Source organism: Rhea americana, unplaced genomic scaffold (genome assembly GCF_003343005.1).
Source record: "Rhea americana isolate MKP2758 unplaced genomic scaffold, rheAme1 scaffold_65, whole genome shotgun sequence".
In the NCBI taxonomy this organism is placed as follows: Eukaryota; Metazoa; Chordata; class Aves; order Rheiformes; family Rheidae; genus Rhea; species Rhea americana.
In genome coordinates, this window is record NW_028186812.1 from 750,686 (window position 1) to 768,418 (window position 17,733).

The 17,733-nt window shown below is 44.1% G+C and overlaps 2 protein-coding genes across 3 annotated transcripts in view; one reads left to right on the top strand and one right to left on the bottom strand.

Annotated features, from left to right (window-relative positions):
* Positions 1-2,226, top strand: part of BRCA2 (BRCA2 DNA repair associated) — a 42,422-nt gene extending 40,196 nt beyond the window's left edge. Inside the window, exons 26-27 of the mRNA XM_085320699.1 lie at positions 172-321; positions 1,600-2,226. Of these exons, the coding sequence (XP_085176825.1) occupies positions 172-321; positions 1,600-2,226 (777 nt within the window). The remainder of the gene's footprint in view (positions 1-171; positions 322-1,599) is intronic.
* On the bottom strand, positions 1,551-17,658 carry N4BP2L1 (NEDD4 binding protein 2 like 1). Of its 2 annotated transcripts, none has more exons than XM_085320706.1 (6): positions 17,599-17,658; positions 13,724-14,739; positions 9,860-9,984; positions 8,902-8,987; positions 7,746-7,822; positions 1,551-5,268 (listed from the first exon to the last, which is right to left on the bottom strand). In XM_085320706.1, the coding sequence occupies exons 2-6, from the start codon at positions 13,747-13,749 to the stop codon at positions 5,049-5,051; spliced, it is 534 nt and encodes a 177-aa protein (XP_085176832.1). In that variant the 5' UTR covers positions 13,750-14,739; positions 17,599-17,658; the 3' UTR covers positions 1,551-5,048. The 2 variants fall into 2 exon arrangements, with proteins under 2 accessions (XP_085176832.1, XP_085176831.1); XM_085320705.1 differs by having other exon boundaries at positions 8,902-8,990.
* Positions 17,659-17,733: the final 75 nt, after the last annotated feature.

Here is a 17,733-nt window from a genome sequence, read left to right on the forward strand (position 1 = left end):
TTCCCACCCCTGAAAGTGAGGCAGTCTTCTAAATTGTTGGTTACCCATAGAATAAAGTTCTGGCAGAATTATGATGAGAAATTTGGTTCCAAAAACTTTGTTTGCAAGCATATATTACTTTTGTAATTCTAAAAACAACTGTTACTGAATTGCATCTGTTCTTCTTTATAGAATGTGGATTCTTTTTGTTCTGATGTGGAAAGAAAATTGATGAATTTGCTCCAAAGAAACAGCCCGCTTACACCCAATTTACCTAAAAGATATGGCTTGGAATGCCTTTCCCCTTGCAACACAGGCCTTTATGCAGGGCGTAACAGTTTGGTAAGCTTCTTGTAACTAATACTGGTTTTATACAGACATTACTTATAGTAATACTATAAGCACATTTTATACTAATAGCATATTCTGATTGGATTTTCTCCTCAAAATTTCCACGAAAAATGTAGCTAGAGATTTGTTGCATCTTAGTCACTGCTTTGTCCACTGAAGTCAAAATCCTTATGCATTTTTTTTTTTTGGTAAATTATGTTTATAAAAGAAGTGTTCCAGTGGTGCTTAACTTCCTTTCTAATTTTATATGAGTAAATTGAATCCTCTTTTCGCTTACAGATGAGTTACCACTTTCTACATCTCATTATGAAAACTATCTGACATATGAATGTCACTAAGAAATATTCTTCATCAATGTTTTATTTTCTTCCAGAACACTCTGCAAGCCCTACCCTTGTTTAGATAATATATCTTCTGATCTTTTTTCTAGATATAGGTCACTGATAGTTTACTTAGTAAATGTTTACATTTGGAGGAATCGCAACATAAATTGTTGGAATTAAATAGTACTCTCTTTCTTGAAGGTGGTTGGTGGTAAGTTGTTCCAGAAGCATAGGACTGAGTGCAATCAGAATAAAATTTTTTTCTGCAACTGGTTACTAGGGAGGTGGAAGCACCCTGATGTAAGACTGAATCCTGGGGAATAGATTAAACAGTCTGAAAGGCATCATTTTCTATTTTCAGAAACATTTCTAATATTTTATTCTGAACGTTTAGCAGTATATATAATTTTATTAAATCTATTAATCAATTTAAAATAAATGAGACTTTAACCTTTAAGGTTAAGCATGGACTTGAATGACTTGCAGTATAGTGATTATCTTGTGCTTATGGTTACCTTGAATTTTTTCAGTCTATATGCCACCCTCCCCCCCCCTTTTTTTTCAGTTTTCTTCTCTGTTTCTTTAATAACCATTTGAGTATAAATTCAGTGCAATAGAAATCAAAGTTAACTCTATTTTGTAATGATTAACTTGAATTCTTACAATCTGGCATAGAAAAAAAATCCCATATATGTAGTTTAGATTTCAGAAACTGAAACTGTTCTGTCTTAATGTGCCTGTAAAAATGATTTATCAAGCATCAATACTTGAATAAAAATATTAATCACTATCAGAAGATAACAAATTAAAGTTAACCTGGACACAAATAATAGCATAGCATTTTTTGTATCAGTTTTTTTCCCCTGTTATGTGGAAGTATTCGAGGAAGCTAAAAAAAAAAATAAGATATTTTATTTAAGATAAAACTTGCTTCTTTTTTAAACAGATCTCTTCTCCTAACATTGAAGTAAGGTATCAGAGCCCTTTGGCAAATAGCATACAGAATTTGAAACTTGTCCCACAAGGCTCAGCAAAGATGTCTTCATCTGCTACTACTAATGAAGACCATCCCAAAAACAGCAAAAAGAGAAAAGCTATGGACTTGCTCAGCCGCATACCTGCCCCTCCACCACTGACACCAATCTGTTCAACTGTTTCTCCATCTTTAAAAAAGGCATTTCAGCCTCCGCGAAGTTTGGGTTTTCAGCGAAGCAAGTCTCCAAAAGACACAAATTGGAGTATCAGTCATGCCACCCCCTGTAGAAAACTGAGAGAGGCTGTCCATCTTCCTGAAAATGATGAGGTTGCAGATGAAGAACTTGCACTGATTAATACGCAAGCACTCATAAATACTTTACCAGAAGAGAAGAAGATTGACTGTGTAAATGAAAATAGCAGTACAATAGCTATTAATTTATCTGATGATCTTTCACCAAAAAAAAGTAGTTTTAAGTCTTCTGGGGATAACTCTTCAAAAAACTGTGCTGAAGGAGCTGAGGCTTTTCAGAGGGACACAAAAGAAGCTGAGAGCTCATTAACAGACCACAGAAAGCTACACAGACAAAAAAGGTAAGAATGCTACTAAATGCATGTGTACAGCATTGTACATATTTCAAATTCAAATGACTTTTACACTTTGTACATTAAATCTTGATCATATTTAATAAAGATATATTACAAAAACAAAGATTAACTGGCATTTCATCTGCAAAATGTGTAATTATTCAACTTCAATTTATTAGATTTCCCACACCACAGCTATGTATGATACAATAGGCATTAGTGTGGCTGAAGGTTTAACGACATTTTTATAAGCCGTTGCTTTGATTCTGCTGTATTCTTAAGTTACAGCACAATCTTTTGTTTCTGTCTAAAACCATCAGTTTTGTTGCCTTCTGTTAGAACAGCTGTTTGACTGTCAGGAGTAAACATGGACCACATCTACTGGTTTAGCACTGAGTGCCGGATAGGTGAAAACAATTCCCAAATTCCATTATAACCAGAACATAACACTTTAATTCTGGAATACTGCTCTTTAATTTCAGTATAGTTATCATAATGTTTTTTCCTCATACTTCTACATACATACATAGTGCTAAAAATTTTAGAAAACACTTGTAACTATGAAGGTTCGATAGGAAAGTGACATAAATGGATTAACAGATTGATCCTTGGGCAATGTTTCTAAACTACTCATTCATAGTTACTGCACTTTGAGCTGCAACATTATGGAAAGAATGATCTTACTGCAATTTCATCACTTGTGAGTTCTTTCTGCCAGGAAAATATTCAAGCACTGTAGTAAGTACTTCTATTCATTACTTCCTTCTTATTAAGTTCTACAAGTGAGACTTCTCAGAATTGGAATTTCTCTACTACTCTACTTTCTCTACTCTAGCAAGCCGAGCTGCGACCTCCACTGTGATTTTGCTGTCAGCCTGTCCTGTCCTACTGCCTCCTGCCAGGCACCTGCCAAAGGCAGATGCTCCTGTGGGAGGTCAGCAGCTCCCCCTGCCAACCTGGGGGGGACCTGGGGGTGGCTGAAGATTATAGCAGGACTGGAGAATGGTATTTGGGGTGCAAGTGGCTCCACTATGCAACTCCTGATGTTTCTGTAAGCCTTAGTGCAGAGCCAGATTCGCTAGGCCCCCTTGTTCACAGTTATTTATGATGAAGACCCTTTAACCCACTACTACTTTAAATGCTGCTTCAGTAAAAAAAAATATTCCATATGTCCACTACTTGACAGCATCCTACAAGCATCTTTGCTTTAGCACAGTGATGATATTTCTCTATGCCTCTTTTCTCTGTCCACTAAACTGCTAATTAGTTACAGCTATGCCTATGCTTCTCAGTGTCTAGTGCTAGCTGTCTTCATGTCCTACTGCAAAATAAAGCACTACCATCCTTTTCTACAACTGCTAATATTTCACACCTACTTTAAAAAATTGCCATTGCAAATCATAGAATCAATAAGGTTGGAAGGGACCTCTGGAGATCATCTAGTCTAACCTCCCTGCTCAGCAGGATCACCTAGAACATGGTAAACAGGGTTGCATCCAGGCGGGCTTGAAGATCTCCAGAGGAGACTCCACAACCTCTCTGGGCAACCTGTGCCAGTGCTCCGTCACTCCCACAGGGAAGAAATTCCCCCTCACGGTCAGGTGGAACTTCCTGTGCTTCAATTTCTGCCCATTGCCTCTTGTCCTGTCACCCGGGACAACTGAAAAGAGTTTGTCCCTGTCCCCCTGACACCCTCCCTTCAGGTACTTATCCACATTGATAAGATCCCCCCTCAGTCTTCTCTTCCCCAGGCTGAAGAGGCCCAGCTCTCACATGCTGTGTTTTAAAAATTGCTTCCTGAGGCTTCCTGATAAGGAAACAATTGGTGTGATTTAAGGATACAGACAAAAGAAAACTAGTGCAAGATAGCTTCTTTCTTACCTTCATCCATCACTGTGTGAGTTCTCTGCACTTTGTCATGGAAGGAACTGATTTCTCCCCCTATATACACATTTTTTCCCTTCTCCTTTCTTAAATAATTATTTTTGCAATAGAATTTGTATTCAATAGAATTTGTACTTCAGGTTAATTCAGGTATTTTGAACCTCTAAAACTGTTTAGAGCTGTTTCAGTAGCCCTGATCCTACCTGAGCACTAGACTAGTGGCTCCTTTCAAGAGCCTCAGTAAGTGGCATTGTGTCAGGCCTGGCTGAACTCGGCATCTTCTGCCAGCCTAAATCTTGGCAAGAAAAGTCTTGGCTTGGTTCATGATTAAAGCTTTTCATGAGGCTGGAGAAACTGTGTGGCTGTGTAAAAGCTAAAGCAAGGAAAGTGTGAATCAAGGCAGCAGAGATGTTGATGTAGAACAGGGGAGCACTGTTAAATCTTGTTATGCTCTTTCAGAGCTGCCCCCTTTTTATTTTTTTTAATAAATGATTCAGGTTTCCTCCCTTAATGCCAAAGGGCTATGAGAAACATCCAGACATTCAACCAGATAAAAAGTAGCAAAATATCAGGAAAAGACTGCTGCACAAAGGAGAACTTGGCCACATAGCCTGTAAGGAAAGAAAGAATTTGGGAATATCTAGTATTATCCATTAGTGACAGATAGCAGGCGAAAAAAAAGGTGATGAGCACAGCTAGCAAATTTCACTGTAAACATGACTAGACTTTAGTGGAGTAAGGATTAGGCAGGGTGTACAGTTTGCACTGAGGGCAGTGAGCTTAGCTCAGTCACGTAAACCTATGAAATTATTGTCTAGTAACATTTAAAAACTTGTAAGATACAAGTCTAAAGTAGAAATATAGTAGAAAAATACAGATAATTTAGAAAAATGTAAAAGTAAAGACGTTTATACCCTGACAATTAAAACACATCATGAAAGCTGTCCCTTAATTAACCGGTGCGAAGTTTGTACGTGGCATGCGTGGAAGCCTGGCGGTGTGGGGGCCACGCTGGGCCCCCCGGCTGCCAGCTGCCCAGGGGCCCCCGGCGCTCCTCTCGGCCCCACTCGGCTCTTCAGCCCGAAGAACGCTGTGGAAGGTAACACCGTGCTCGTACTGCTCTTTCATCCGCTGTATCTTTTGTCGAGGGACATCGTGAATATTTCTTCTATAGAACCAACATTAATAGAAAAACACAGGTATTTAGTTGTCCATATATTACAGGTTGTCTTAAGCTTGCTAAGGTTCCTGCTGTGTTGAGGACATCAGCTCTTGTCCCCAGCAATGATTCCTGCCCTTTTTTGCCATTGTTATTCATTGCCATCTATGTCTCAGACCTGTTTTGAGTGACTTTGCTGAAAACCTTAACCCAAAGATTTTGGTGAGCAGCCAGGCTGTGAGACGTCAGCTACGAAAGCGCTGCATAGACCTGGGTATTCTGTCATACAGATATTGCTGTTATTTACTGCGATCAGCTTGCTGGGCTCAGGGGTGGCTTTTACATGCCTGCAGAAGGGCAGCCAGGGGTTGTAGCTAGCCCTGCTGCCAACTCATACGTGCAGGGGTCAGACCCTGCTCTTGTGGTACCCAAGTGGGAAAACTCAGCCCAGGTGCTCACTGGGCTGAAATGCCAATGGCTGCTGCTAGCAAACACAGGGACTTGAGAAGTGGGGAAGAGAGGAAGCTGGTGGGAAGACAAATGTGGTGCAATTTGGTGCTGGCCATGCCCCGTGCATTGGGAGTAAATGAAGATGGGGCTGAGAGGGAGGGGACCAGCGTGCTTGAACACGCAGGGCTGGCTCAAGAGACTGGTAACAGCTGCAGATGCTCAACACTTTACTGTGACTTAGTTCTTTTGTTTTTTATTCAAAAAAAAGTGTTTTTGCAAACTCTTCATAGCCTTGGGTGTTTTTTTTTGTTTGTTTGTTTGTTTTTTTTTTTTTTTTTTTGCCATTTAGCTCTTTAAAGTGCCGTTAGTGATTTAGTGTTCAAGATGAAATCATTCTGGCACAAGTTTGTCCTGCATCTATATTTTTGCAGTCTTACAACATGCACACCCTGGAGCACTCAAAGCAAACAAACAAACAAAAAAAAACAGATAGGTAGCAGCAAACCAACCCCTTCTCCTTCCCTCTTTGTACCTGAGTTGCAGAGATGGTAAAGGACTTGTGCTGTCCGAGTGGTAGCCTAAATCACACCAGGGTGAGCAGAGCTCCGGAGCAAGTTAGCTGTGATCATATGGGAGACTTACGTTGTTCGCATCAGCTTAGGGAGGGCAAAAGGCTGCAGAGCCTAGGGAACCCAGCGCTGGTGGAAACTAGGGATGTTTATCTGCTATCTAGAAACGTGCAGTACAGAGTAAAGGCCCTCATGCAGCAGAAAGCACCTTCAGTTGTCCCTGAATCATTTGTGAAGGGGCTGCTCCAAACTGAATGTATCATCTGACTCAGCTTTACAGTGCTTGTAAGCTACCATAACCCATTGACTTGTTTCAACTGATTAACAAAATACAAGTTATCAAGCAGTTTGGCCTATAAATAATGATTACTGGTAAAATCCCATCTCTGCAACGATGCCTTAAAACTCCCTCCTGGCTGGTGCCGGTGAAGCACGTGCTGGCCCRGCAGCGTGAGGCTAGGCCATGCCTGTTCTCGCTGGCCCTCGGCCCCAAGCCATCGACTGCTGTGTCACGGCGCCCCTGGGGCTGCGAACGTGCTGCAGCACAGACCTCAGGCGTTTGTCTCCACCAAGCATACAAAGAACAGCACTGATTCCTGACTGGAGTTCTTAGCTGGTATAAAAACATTTAAAAATTGGCAACACCTAAAACCAGTCGGAGTGAAGTAACCATGCCCTGTTTTCTTGAGATAAGTAAGCGAGCACAGGCTATCTTCCGGGGCTCACAGGTAGGGGTGCGCCGCGCTGCAAGGCACCGCACAGCCAGCTGGCCACAGGCCAGGAAACCTGCAGGAGTTTGCAATAACGTAACTGCTCGCCCTGCATCCCCCAGCCAAGCAGCAGATTTAGAGCCATATTTGTTACCTCTATTACTACGCTATTATGCAGAACTGATGCACACACTGTATCATCCCTCTCACGCGCGCACGTGTGTGTGTGTGTGTGTGTGTGTGTGTGTGTGTGTGTGTGTGTGTGTTGATATCCTTTGAAAAGTCTTCTACAACCTCATTTCTTGAAAGTGCTTAATGTAGCATCCCACCATACTACAGTAAGACATAGAGCAAGTATTTACTGTGGTTAGATTTTCTTTTTTTTGAGGGCAGAAGTGAGGATATTGTCTATAGTGCCTTGCCATGTCTTGCATTCAAATGCAGAAAGTGCTGCTGAAACCACAGACCAAAAAAAAAAATGAGGGTCGCCGCCTCCAAGCTTTTGCAGTAGGAATACATGTTTCAGGCAAGTATCTCTCCTAATCCGCTGTGGACTGACTTCCTTCAGATCAGTCAGACTCTTTCGGGGCCCACTGCACATCAGGTACCAAATACCAGAACTATTCCACAGTTCTGCTGCTCTCATCTACTAGATTATTCCTTAGCATGTACAAAGAGGAAGAGTGCTAACTTTTTTTCAGAGCCCATTAATAAAAATGAGAAACTTCCCTGCTGAATCAAAGAGAAAGAGATGTACCTTGTCAGCTCTTGAACATTGAACTTCCAGGGTGTATCTGGTTCCCGGAATATAACTTCATAGCTATTTTCACGGGCCTGAAGAAGTACACAGAAGTTTTAGCCGTGGACGGATGGCAGCCAAGCCCAGGGGTAGCCGGTTTTCCTGACTCTGTGAGCACCACCCCGAGATTTTAGCTGTCTGAGAACAGACGTGTCACATCCCGCCAGGAGCCACGAGGAAGGAGATAACAGTGACTCCCACCGAGGCTGTGCGCTGAGTCTCAGCTAATTCATGTCCTCAGCTAATTCATGTCCTCTTATATCAGGGATTTGAGTTGCCAGCAAACTTCAGCACAGTTCCTGGCTATGTAACACAATGACTTGATTGCTTTTGCTCTTGGGGTTTTGGGGGGTGGGAGGGTTGCTCCTGAGGAAGTTACATAGAGGCACAAAGGAGACAGGGAACTCTACCGACCTTTTTCCTTTTTGTCCACCTCTGCCTGAGATCTCTCACTTGCTACATAGCTACCCACAAGCATTTGCAATTTCTATTACTGTATTTGCAGCACCACTATTAACACTTGCCTCTTTTGGGCTCCATAAAAACAATACTTTTAGACTCAAATTTCTTAACTGGCAAGACCATAACCCAAGAACTTGTCGCTGTGCACAAGCATGAATATAAAAGGCTGGCACTGACATTATGAAACTGTACTAAAAATATTGCCAGTGAACGCCATTCCTGCCAGAATCACTGAAAACAGATACAAATGCACTCAAAGATACTTTGTTGTGTATTTTTCACAAGTCATGAACTAAAACTATAAATCATATATTGCTAAATTTGTCAATCAATATTTTTGAAACTGTTAAGTTCATACTGCTTTTGGGGAAAGGGGTGAAAATCTGATCACCAAGAAGTTACAGGTCACTATCAATGACTTAATCTTTGTGAGTGACGTTGCTGTTGTCCTGTTACGCAGGCAACTAGATAAAACAAGGACACTGGCATCTCTTTCCTTACTTCACAGTATCAGTTATCATTAACTATAATTAGAGAACTAAGGGAAAAGGGAAGTAATTATTTTTAGCCATGGCAAGAACCTCTTCTGTCAGATTGCCTCTAAAATGTCATAGCTGAGCATATAAAAGCAATAAATCATAGCTTTCCCTACCATCATCACATACGGCTTCATTTCCCAAGCATGGATGTTGGTATTATCAATAATAACCGGGCTTTTCCCATTCTTCATTGCTTTGTCTGCTGTAATGCAACACATCAAGTAAAGCTAAAGCATATTAAATAACAGATGGATCCAGGTTTTACTATCCCCCGGTGTCCTTTCTTTGGCCCACTCCTAGTGCACGTGGCTCTCGGCCCTGATGTGGGTTTTCACCTACTGCCCAAACGCAACCAGGGAACAGTAAACCAGCCGGCGCCTTCCCAGCGGTCGTTACGCAGCCGGTGGCTGCGCTCAGTGGTAAGAGCTGAAATGCCTGTAGACCTTGCCTATCAGCTCACGAGCACTAGGTAGCCATGGCAGGTATTAATGGCTGCTGTTTGCAGATTCTCCGTGATCTCAACATACGTTTGCCATTTCCGCAAAGGAGTTCAGAGCACAGCCTCAGAAGTGTGTTACACTTTCTCCCTGAAAGAGGACCTGTTCCACTCTCAAACTTACAATTAAGTTTGCAAGTTTCCTCCTGGACATCACTAGCAACTCACCATAACACCCGCTTCCTGGTGGGGATCGACACTGGGGCAGTTTCACACTCTGAACAACATGCCAACAGCGGTACTGAGCCACCGCTGTGCGGGTGCTGCCATGCCACCTGCTGCTACCAACCTTCAGCCACCTAGTAGTCACCGGTCTACTTTCCAAAGTAATATCTGCCACCAAACGTTGGTCATCTCTGAATTCCTCTCTTTTGTGCTATAAATTCAGACATTGTRACTAACTTACTTCAACCAGTAAACCATGCTCGTCAGTGGATGATGCACTCCAAAATTATCTTCCCAGAGTGTTACTATTCTGTACACCAGTACTTTGAGATAATTTATTTTGGGGGCTAAGTTTATGGACAGACTGAAGGTAAAACTATGCTGAGAAAACCTGGCTCCCTGTCAGTCACCTCTGGCTTGGTTCCACTTGTGCGCGTCCTCCAGGAAGTCATGCTCAAACACGTACACACCGTTTCTATTGAAGAAGTCATCAGTGCTAAGAACTACAGCGCTGGGGTGGTCACGTTTCAGTTGCCTGAAAAAGAAGATGGAAGAAGGATTAGTGCACTCTAACATACTCCTTCAGAACAAAACATTAAACCGAGAGCCTGGCAGATGGTCTGCAGCTTTGCACAGCACTTCGTTTTGAAAACCTCAGCTTCAAGAGGACTGAAAATAACATAATTGGTAGAGGGACACACAGGAGCAAAGGAACGGAGCCTGAAAGGATGTTCTTGATTCCTTCAATTCAGCAATCTACAATGGAATACCAATATATGAGTCTTTAATCATATTACTTAAAAAAATCAATTTTCTTTTGGAATTAGCTGAAAAGAGATGATTGTAAATAACCAAAAAGATACAGGTAATCTCATGGAAGCTAGTCCTCAAAGACAGTCTGATCATGGGAGMGTCGCTAGAGAGATTTTCGAAGAGGCACAGGGCAATCCCCCAGCTCCTAACAGCCAACGCGTCCCATGCGGACGCTCCTTGGGGCTGCGGTGAGCTGGTTGTGCTGCAGAGAGCTGACCAACTGCCTTACAGACACCCGAGGACCAGTGTGAGGAAGTGAAAATGGTCCCCTGATGGTGACTTAAATTGGAAGCATTCCTCTGCCAGTCCTTAGAGAGTACAAAGAAATCTTAATGCAAGATGGGGTTCCCATCTGCACTTGGCTCTTGACTTGTGTCCACAGATGGAGCTGTCTCTCTCCTCAGCCCTGGCAGTGCTGGGCCGAGGACAAGGAGGATGAGAAGGACAGAATGAGGAAGACAAGGATGAGGATGAGGAAAAAGAGGAGGAGGACAATGACAACAGGGATGAGGACAAAGAAGAGGGAAGCAACCTCTCCAAGAAGTTGGGGCAAGCCACTGCACAACCTTGCTCCTCATCCCTCTCTGCCCAAAACAGCACTGGAAAAGAAAATCAGGCCAATGTGGAAACCTCGCACCTCTTGGGCCTGCAGGCACCAGCCCACTCTCTCACACCACCCTGTAGTCTTAATCCCCATGACTCATTTTAATTTCCCTGACAAAACATTTCCCTTCCACTCTCCTAAGCTGCAAAAAAACCCAAGTACTTCTCTATGTCTGATCAAATTGAGCAAGGGTGAGGGGAAAGGTCCCTCAAGGTTATCTGCAAACAAACAGGCAGACAGGCAAAGTTTAATCGTGTCATCCCTGCTCTCATCATTTACTTACTGATTTTATGCCAATCTGTCTGCTAGCAGCAATTCTCCAGCACTACCGCACGCTGCCTTAGCTGAGGAAAGGTCCGCCTCCGCCTTGGTAACTTCTCTCGGTTGATTAATGAATATAACTGCCAGGTGCTAACCGCCACTGAGAGCACAGACCCCGCTGGCCAGGGCCGCCCTCGCAGCCTCGTGCTGCTAAATCCCCTACCAGTGAGAGGCTACATGCAGTTATCTATTTGTAGAGTCACTTTAACTGCTAATATGCTCATATAATTGTGCATATTAATAAAAGACTCCAGGACGTTTATTATCTTGCCCAATGTTCCTCTCCTTTAAAACTTTTTGTAATCAATCAGGGCAATTTCTTTAAATTGTTTTCTTAGTATATACCCGGTTATTTAATTTCTAACACATATACGCATGCAAACACATGCCCTCAAGCCCTTAAGCAATCTATGCATGAATGCTACATAYGTGACTATCTGTAAACTCAGACTACTACCTTCACATCACTGGTAATTAAAATAATAAAACTTGTGCTTCAAAGGAAGAAAAATATGGCACAAAATGTGTTAAAAACTATGAATCACTGTCACATTTGCCCTTTTCCTGCTAAACAAGTGAAGGCCTTCTAACAGCAACATAAGAGAACATTAAATGGGAAAAATAAGCAGCTTTACCATCTGCTTATTTTGCTGTGTTTACACGTGGCTTTTTAAAGCAACTAAACTGGCCCTGAAGTTTACACGTGCTTTCGGTAATCCTCTAGTGCCTGTGAAGTCAACAAAAAGTCTGGGGTTTTTGCCCATTATAATTTCAATGGACACCGAAACCTCTTCAGCCTTTCCCTGGCGACKCTAGACAGCTATGAGCTGCACAGAATGAATTGGTTTGCTTAGAATGAAGGTTTTACTGCATCACATTAGACTCCTAAACACTCTGCAAAACAAAAAAAATGCCTATATTTTGGCAAAATTTACAGCAGCAGTTGAAAATGGGAGGACTTGTGACCAACACTGCTTATTAATAAATTTTGAGCAGCTCTATAAAACAAAAATTACCCATTGCAGTCAGATCAGTAAGTGTCAAACTGCTAAGGAAGAAAAGAAGAAATCTCATTTCTTCAAAAGTCCRGTGTTAATTTACCTATGATGTTGGACAGTTAATTGCACAGCTCTCCGTCTTGCTGTAGGTATAAAACACGACATATTATACATCTTGCTAAACAAATTTGCTGCTGGATTTCAGATAAAAGAAGGATTGAGGGAAATGGGGATGCTTCCTCTCTTGCAATAATCTCCCAGAACCCTCCCTTGCCTTTTTCTTTTCCTCATCCCCAAGGGGAAGCAGATTCGTACGCTAGGGAATATATCGCATTAGATTGCCTGATACAGCTGGGGAAAAAAAAAAAGAAAAAAACTCTTAAGTGCTTCTGCTTTTCTTCAGCTCTGTCTCAAAAGCAGCAAAACTCATGCTTCTMCTGCCGGAAATCGCTAAGCATCCAGAAACACGGAGCTGCAGAGGGGCACAGGCTTYGCTGACGTGGGAATTCAGCCAGGCAACGCAGATGCTTGGCGYGCGTCTACCTGCTGTTTCACCTTGGCCATGATTACGATGGTTGCTGTGATCAAAAAAGGAGAAGCATAGTCTTTCTGCTGAAAACCTAATTGTGCTCCTACTTGATCATAGTAGCATTGTAACATTTAAAACATCTGGATAGATGTTTTAAAAATCTTCTAAGTTATTAATCTGAGGACCTGTTCCCATGATGTAAGCAATTTTTAAGTCCCTTTTTTATTAGTAGCATCTTCAGTGCTTTCAAATGATAATTTTGAATTTTAACATGAGGGCAGATATATATATCTCATACATAACAAACATACATACATAACCTCATACATAACAAACTAATTATCCAAGAGTTCAACTAGCTGGAAGCAAGCAGAATACATGGGAGAAATCTCCAAGATCACTAATAACATTATTGGAGAGAAAAGAAATCCACAATTACATTTCTCAGGCTGCATGTTTTTCCAACAGAGAGTCTGAAGGTAAATAAATTTCTGRTAATAAGTAAGTATATTGGAAGGAATATTCTCAGCATTCATAAAAATTAATGTCACTGCATTTCAGGCAGATCTCAGAATTGGTAAAAATTTCTAATATTTATGTAATAACACTGCATTGAACTATTTACTCTGGCTACTCTCCCTAATGCAAGGCATTCGCACAACATCCGAAACATACTCGGTTTCACCAGAAAATCAGACCTGTGAGATCTGGAACACCTGCCTGTACTATCTGGACAACTGCTAGCGCCCTGAAGACTTTGACCTGGCCCGACCAAGCCCGCCAGGCAGCTGCTGCRGTGTTGCAGACCGCTCCCAGAGCACGTGTCTCGCCTGCTCAGATTAGAGCAGCGGCTGTATTTTGCAGAGCAACAGGCTGCACGAAAGGTTTGATAAACGTGTTGTTCAACAGAATTCCCTGAAGCTTAGGGCATTTTGTATTAAAATGGTTAAATGCTTGCAATGCGTTACCACCTGGAAGCATGAGCCAACAGGCAAGGTTCATAACGCACATCCGAGCTGGAGCCRTGCGGGACATTAAGGATCCTCCTAAGAGCAGCAGGGCTGGAAGCACTGGAAGGAGCTGGACAAACACAGTGGAGACAACTGGAGAACCCACAGATTATGTCAAGCAGCAATTCCTCAGTGCCAATGTGATTTTTCCTTCCTGTTTCCTAGTCATCTGTTCTGCACGATTGCTCACTCCACTCTTCATAAGGGGCAGAAGAATGACCCTACTTCAAGTGATAAATTGACAGCAGTAGATGAAAAGTTATATGTTGTTCCATTACCATACGAAGGGAAAATTGAACAGTCTGCTCCAGTTGTTTGATCATGCTTCATATTTGCACAAAACTGCTAGCTAGGGAGGGCCATGTGTTACACGAGTTGTGTATCACACTGCCAAGGAGCTAGAAATGCAGCTGCTGTGCAGCAGAGAAATGGCCTGTCCAGATCCAGCAGCTCTTGAGGCAGCTCGTTTGATTTTCAGAGACATTTTTGGAAACTATGCCCATGCCATCATCTCAGACAAGCGTCAAGTCTTCCTGGCAGTTGCCTCAGTTTGGTCAGGAAAGATGTACGGTGAAGCTGGGAGGACGTGCTGAGGTGGAAGGTGCTGCACACACTTCCGAGGGAGGCGGCTACAGATGTACCTCCAAACTGCCTTCTTCCGCTCTGCGCTTCTGCTGGTGGCAATGCCAGGTGAACGAACAGTCAGAGGGGACAAGGTAGGAGCCCCTAACAAACAAGTAGTTCCAGGAAGATCATCCTTAACCATGAAGTCAGTGGAGAGGTATGGACCTTGGCGCTGAGAAGGCCGAATCCTCCTTCTGCCCTACCTCATTCCTCATCTTCTCCAGATACGCAGGAGAAGGCTGGCACTCTGCTAAGGCCCCAGGACAAGATTTGCCTCTACAAGATGTATGCTCTCATAGCAGCATGCTGATGAGCAGGTTACGCCAGGCTATATGCACCTTTCTTCTTCCTGTTTTTCCAATAGGAAGAGAGGCTGTAGCTGTAAAGATATCTAAAATGAGAGAGAAAAAAAGGGGCAGGGGAGCAAAAATCTTGCCGAAGATTCATGGAGAATGAAATAAGCAAAATCCTGAGGCAAAAAAATGGCACCATAATAACTGCTGACCACTAAGAGGTATAAAAGATTGTCCAAACCCCAGCTAGTCATCACCAACCAAGAGGAACCCAGGAGACACAGTGGAGAGACAACYGCTGAAGCTCCTTGTCCTCTCTGACTGCAGCCAGACCCCCTGGGCAAACACATCTTGCCGCTTGCAGATATGTGGATGGGACAGCACGAGTGAATCAAATCTGCGAGAGAATGAATTTGAGTGGGTCAAGTCAGCTTACCTAGGGATTTAGTAAATAAATAATTACCTCCCCACTCCTAAGTCTTATAGCGAGTTTTGTTATCTTGTTTTCTACAAGCATAGGCCAAGGAAAAGACTCCAGAGCTGTCTACTGTCCTTCTCCTGGGGCAATTAGACAATTCAGAAATACTAATACTCTCTTCAGCTGGGTGAATCCTTTACCCCAGACTCAGATTCATTCCCTTAAGTGGAGTTCACAGTGGGGTCCCACAAACACTCGTGTTGGCTCAAGCGAGGAGAAGTTATGAACAGGGATGGCGGGGCAAGGGAAAAAAAAGCCAACATCAAACCTTAAAAGATGCATCACCTGCCTTCTGCTTTCTCAGGGTTTTTGAACAACGCTCCCCCCCGTTTGCCCTTCCCCGTGCTGCAGCTGATGCGCGCAGCCAAGCTGCACGGAGCACCACCGGCAATCGCAGCCCTCTGCTTGCACTCCAGAGGCTGCAGGGGCTGCACCGYGAGCTTCTCAGCGCAGGGCTTGTTCTCCTAGGAAACGATGGAAATTGTATTTGTAACAGAAAGGGCAGAAAGATGCGCGTGAGGACTCTGCTGAGCTGGTTTATGCTGTGATACACCTTACACCTCCCGCCCAGCCATGGGCATGTGCAGCAGCTGATGTYGTTAGCCTGCCTCAGACAGAGCCGAGCCTGCTGGGCACACCAGTGTCTTTTAATAACTTTGGTAGAGTCAAATCAACTGTTGTGAAACAGGAAAATGCTGTTTTAAGCAACATATGCAAAAAGGATCACAAATGTATTTGTGTTTCTAACTGTCTTTACAGAAGATGTTAAACAGACTTGTTTCAAAAAATATTGTTTTGTTGCGGCTCAAGACATCTGCCTGTGTGCACAACTTTCTCCTGGTAGATCTTGCTTACCATGCTGCAATTAACACCACCAAAAAGGGCATAATGTAGGGTGGGTAAACCTCTGAATTTTCTTGGCCTCTTTTCCTAATCTAGCCAGAATTAGTGGAGAGGCACYACACACAGTTATTACACCTGCCCTTTGAGCCACGTATTGCCGATGTAATGATACAATTAACATGTCACCTCTCTTCTCCAGGAGCTAGATGCAGAATGAGACGCTCGAGCATTCATCTCCCACGGAACTGAAACAAGGCTTACTACGTATTTTGTAAGTTTGTCATTAATAATTAATTATTGTACGTTAACCAAAAAAAAACAGTGGTGAGTCAGTTACTTCTACCCGTGGAGGGTATGTCCTCAGACCATGAAGTTCTTACTTCACTAGGAGAAGACCCAAGCTCCTCTGAAAGAGGTGAGGCCTGTACTTACACCRCCTCGTGAGGGAGACGTATTTTGGATTCACTAAAAACACAGTATCTGTAAGTGCACTGCTTAGTCTTACAGAATGCGAGAGGCAGAAGGTAGTGTTTTACAGAAAGTACTGCACTGAAAACAGGAAATACTACAGCCCAGTCCATTGCAGGGCTTTACACCGTCACCTTTTGCAGCAGAGCCCTTCCTGCAAAAACAACAGCATCAGTGAAGTCCTTAAAGAGCCTGTGTACGATACTAGCACTTGGGCCTTCCTCATCAGAGCCTGAAAACGTGAGCGATGAACGTAGGGAATACGGGGGGGGGGGGAGCCTGATTTTTCCTCTTTTTGTGGAAAGCGGGTGGCACTGGGGGTTTGGAGCTACCAGGTTTATAGGTTCTGGCCATGCTGTCGCACTGACTGTGGCACCATCTCCTGTCAGAGCTGTTTCTATCTATGAGTTCTTCTCTTTTTCTTTTTTTTTTAAAAAACCCCCACTTTTTTAGACCTGTTTGAGAGGGGCGCAGTCTCTTCTGCCCTTCCATTTTACACGCTGCTGCTGCTGCCCTGACTAGAAGCACAAGCCGTCATGAAGATACAAACCAGCATTCGTGCCCAGCTGCATCACTGGAGGGAGAGGGAAGCGCTGTGCCACGCGGGTGACGAACTGCAAAGCAGCCCAGGGTACAAATACACAAAAGAGCATAAAAAACGCACAGAAGATATCGTGCCTTGGATCACGCCAGGACACATCCTTGGGTAGGGAGCGCTCAGAACAAGGCACGCTGCCCTGTGGACAGTATGTACTTAAAGCAGTTATTCATAGCCTAAGGAACTGAATTTAGGGCAGTTTTGGATGACAGAGGAAACTACGGTTTCTCGACGACGGTGCTTGTTCGAGGTTTCGACGAGGCGCTTCCTTACCGAGACAGACCCCAGCTCCGCGGCATCCCCAGCCCTCTCGCCCTTCCCCCGAAGCGCGTCGGGGCGAGCGCTCCCGCGGCTGCTCCCGCGGCGGCGGCGAGGCACGTCGAGGCCTCCCCGACACGCCGCCCTGGCTCTACTCCGGCCACCAGCCCCGGTGAGACCCGCTCCGCCGCCGCCCTCGCTCCGTCCTACCGCCCCTCGGCGCCGCCCGCGCTCCCTCCCTCCCGCCCCGCGTCCCCGACGGGGCGAAGCGGCAGGAGCCGGCGGCGGGGAGCGCCCGGCGAGGGACCGTACCTGGCCAGCGTGCTCTTCCCGGAGCCGGGCAGGCCCCGCAGCAGGACGAGGGTTTTGCCGGGGCGGCCGCGCGGAGGGGCGCGGCGCGGCCGGCGCTGCAGGCTGAGCCCTCCGAAGGCGCGGAGCAGCCGCTCC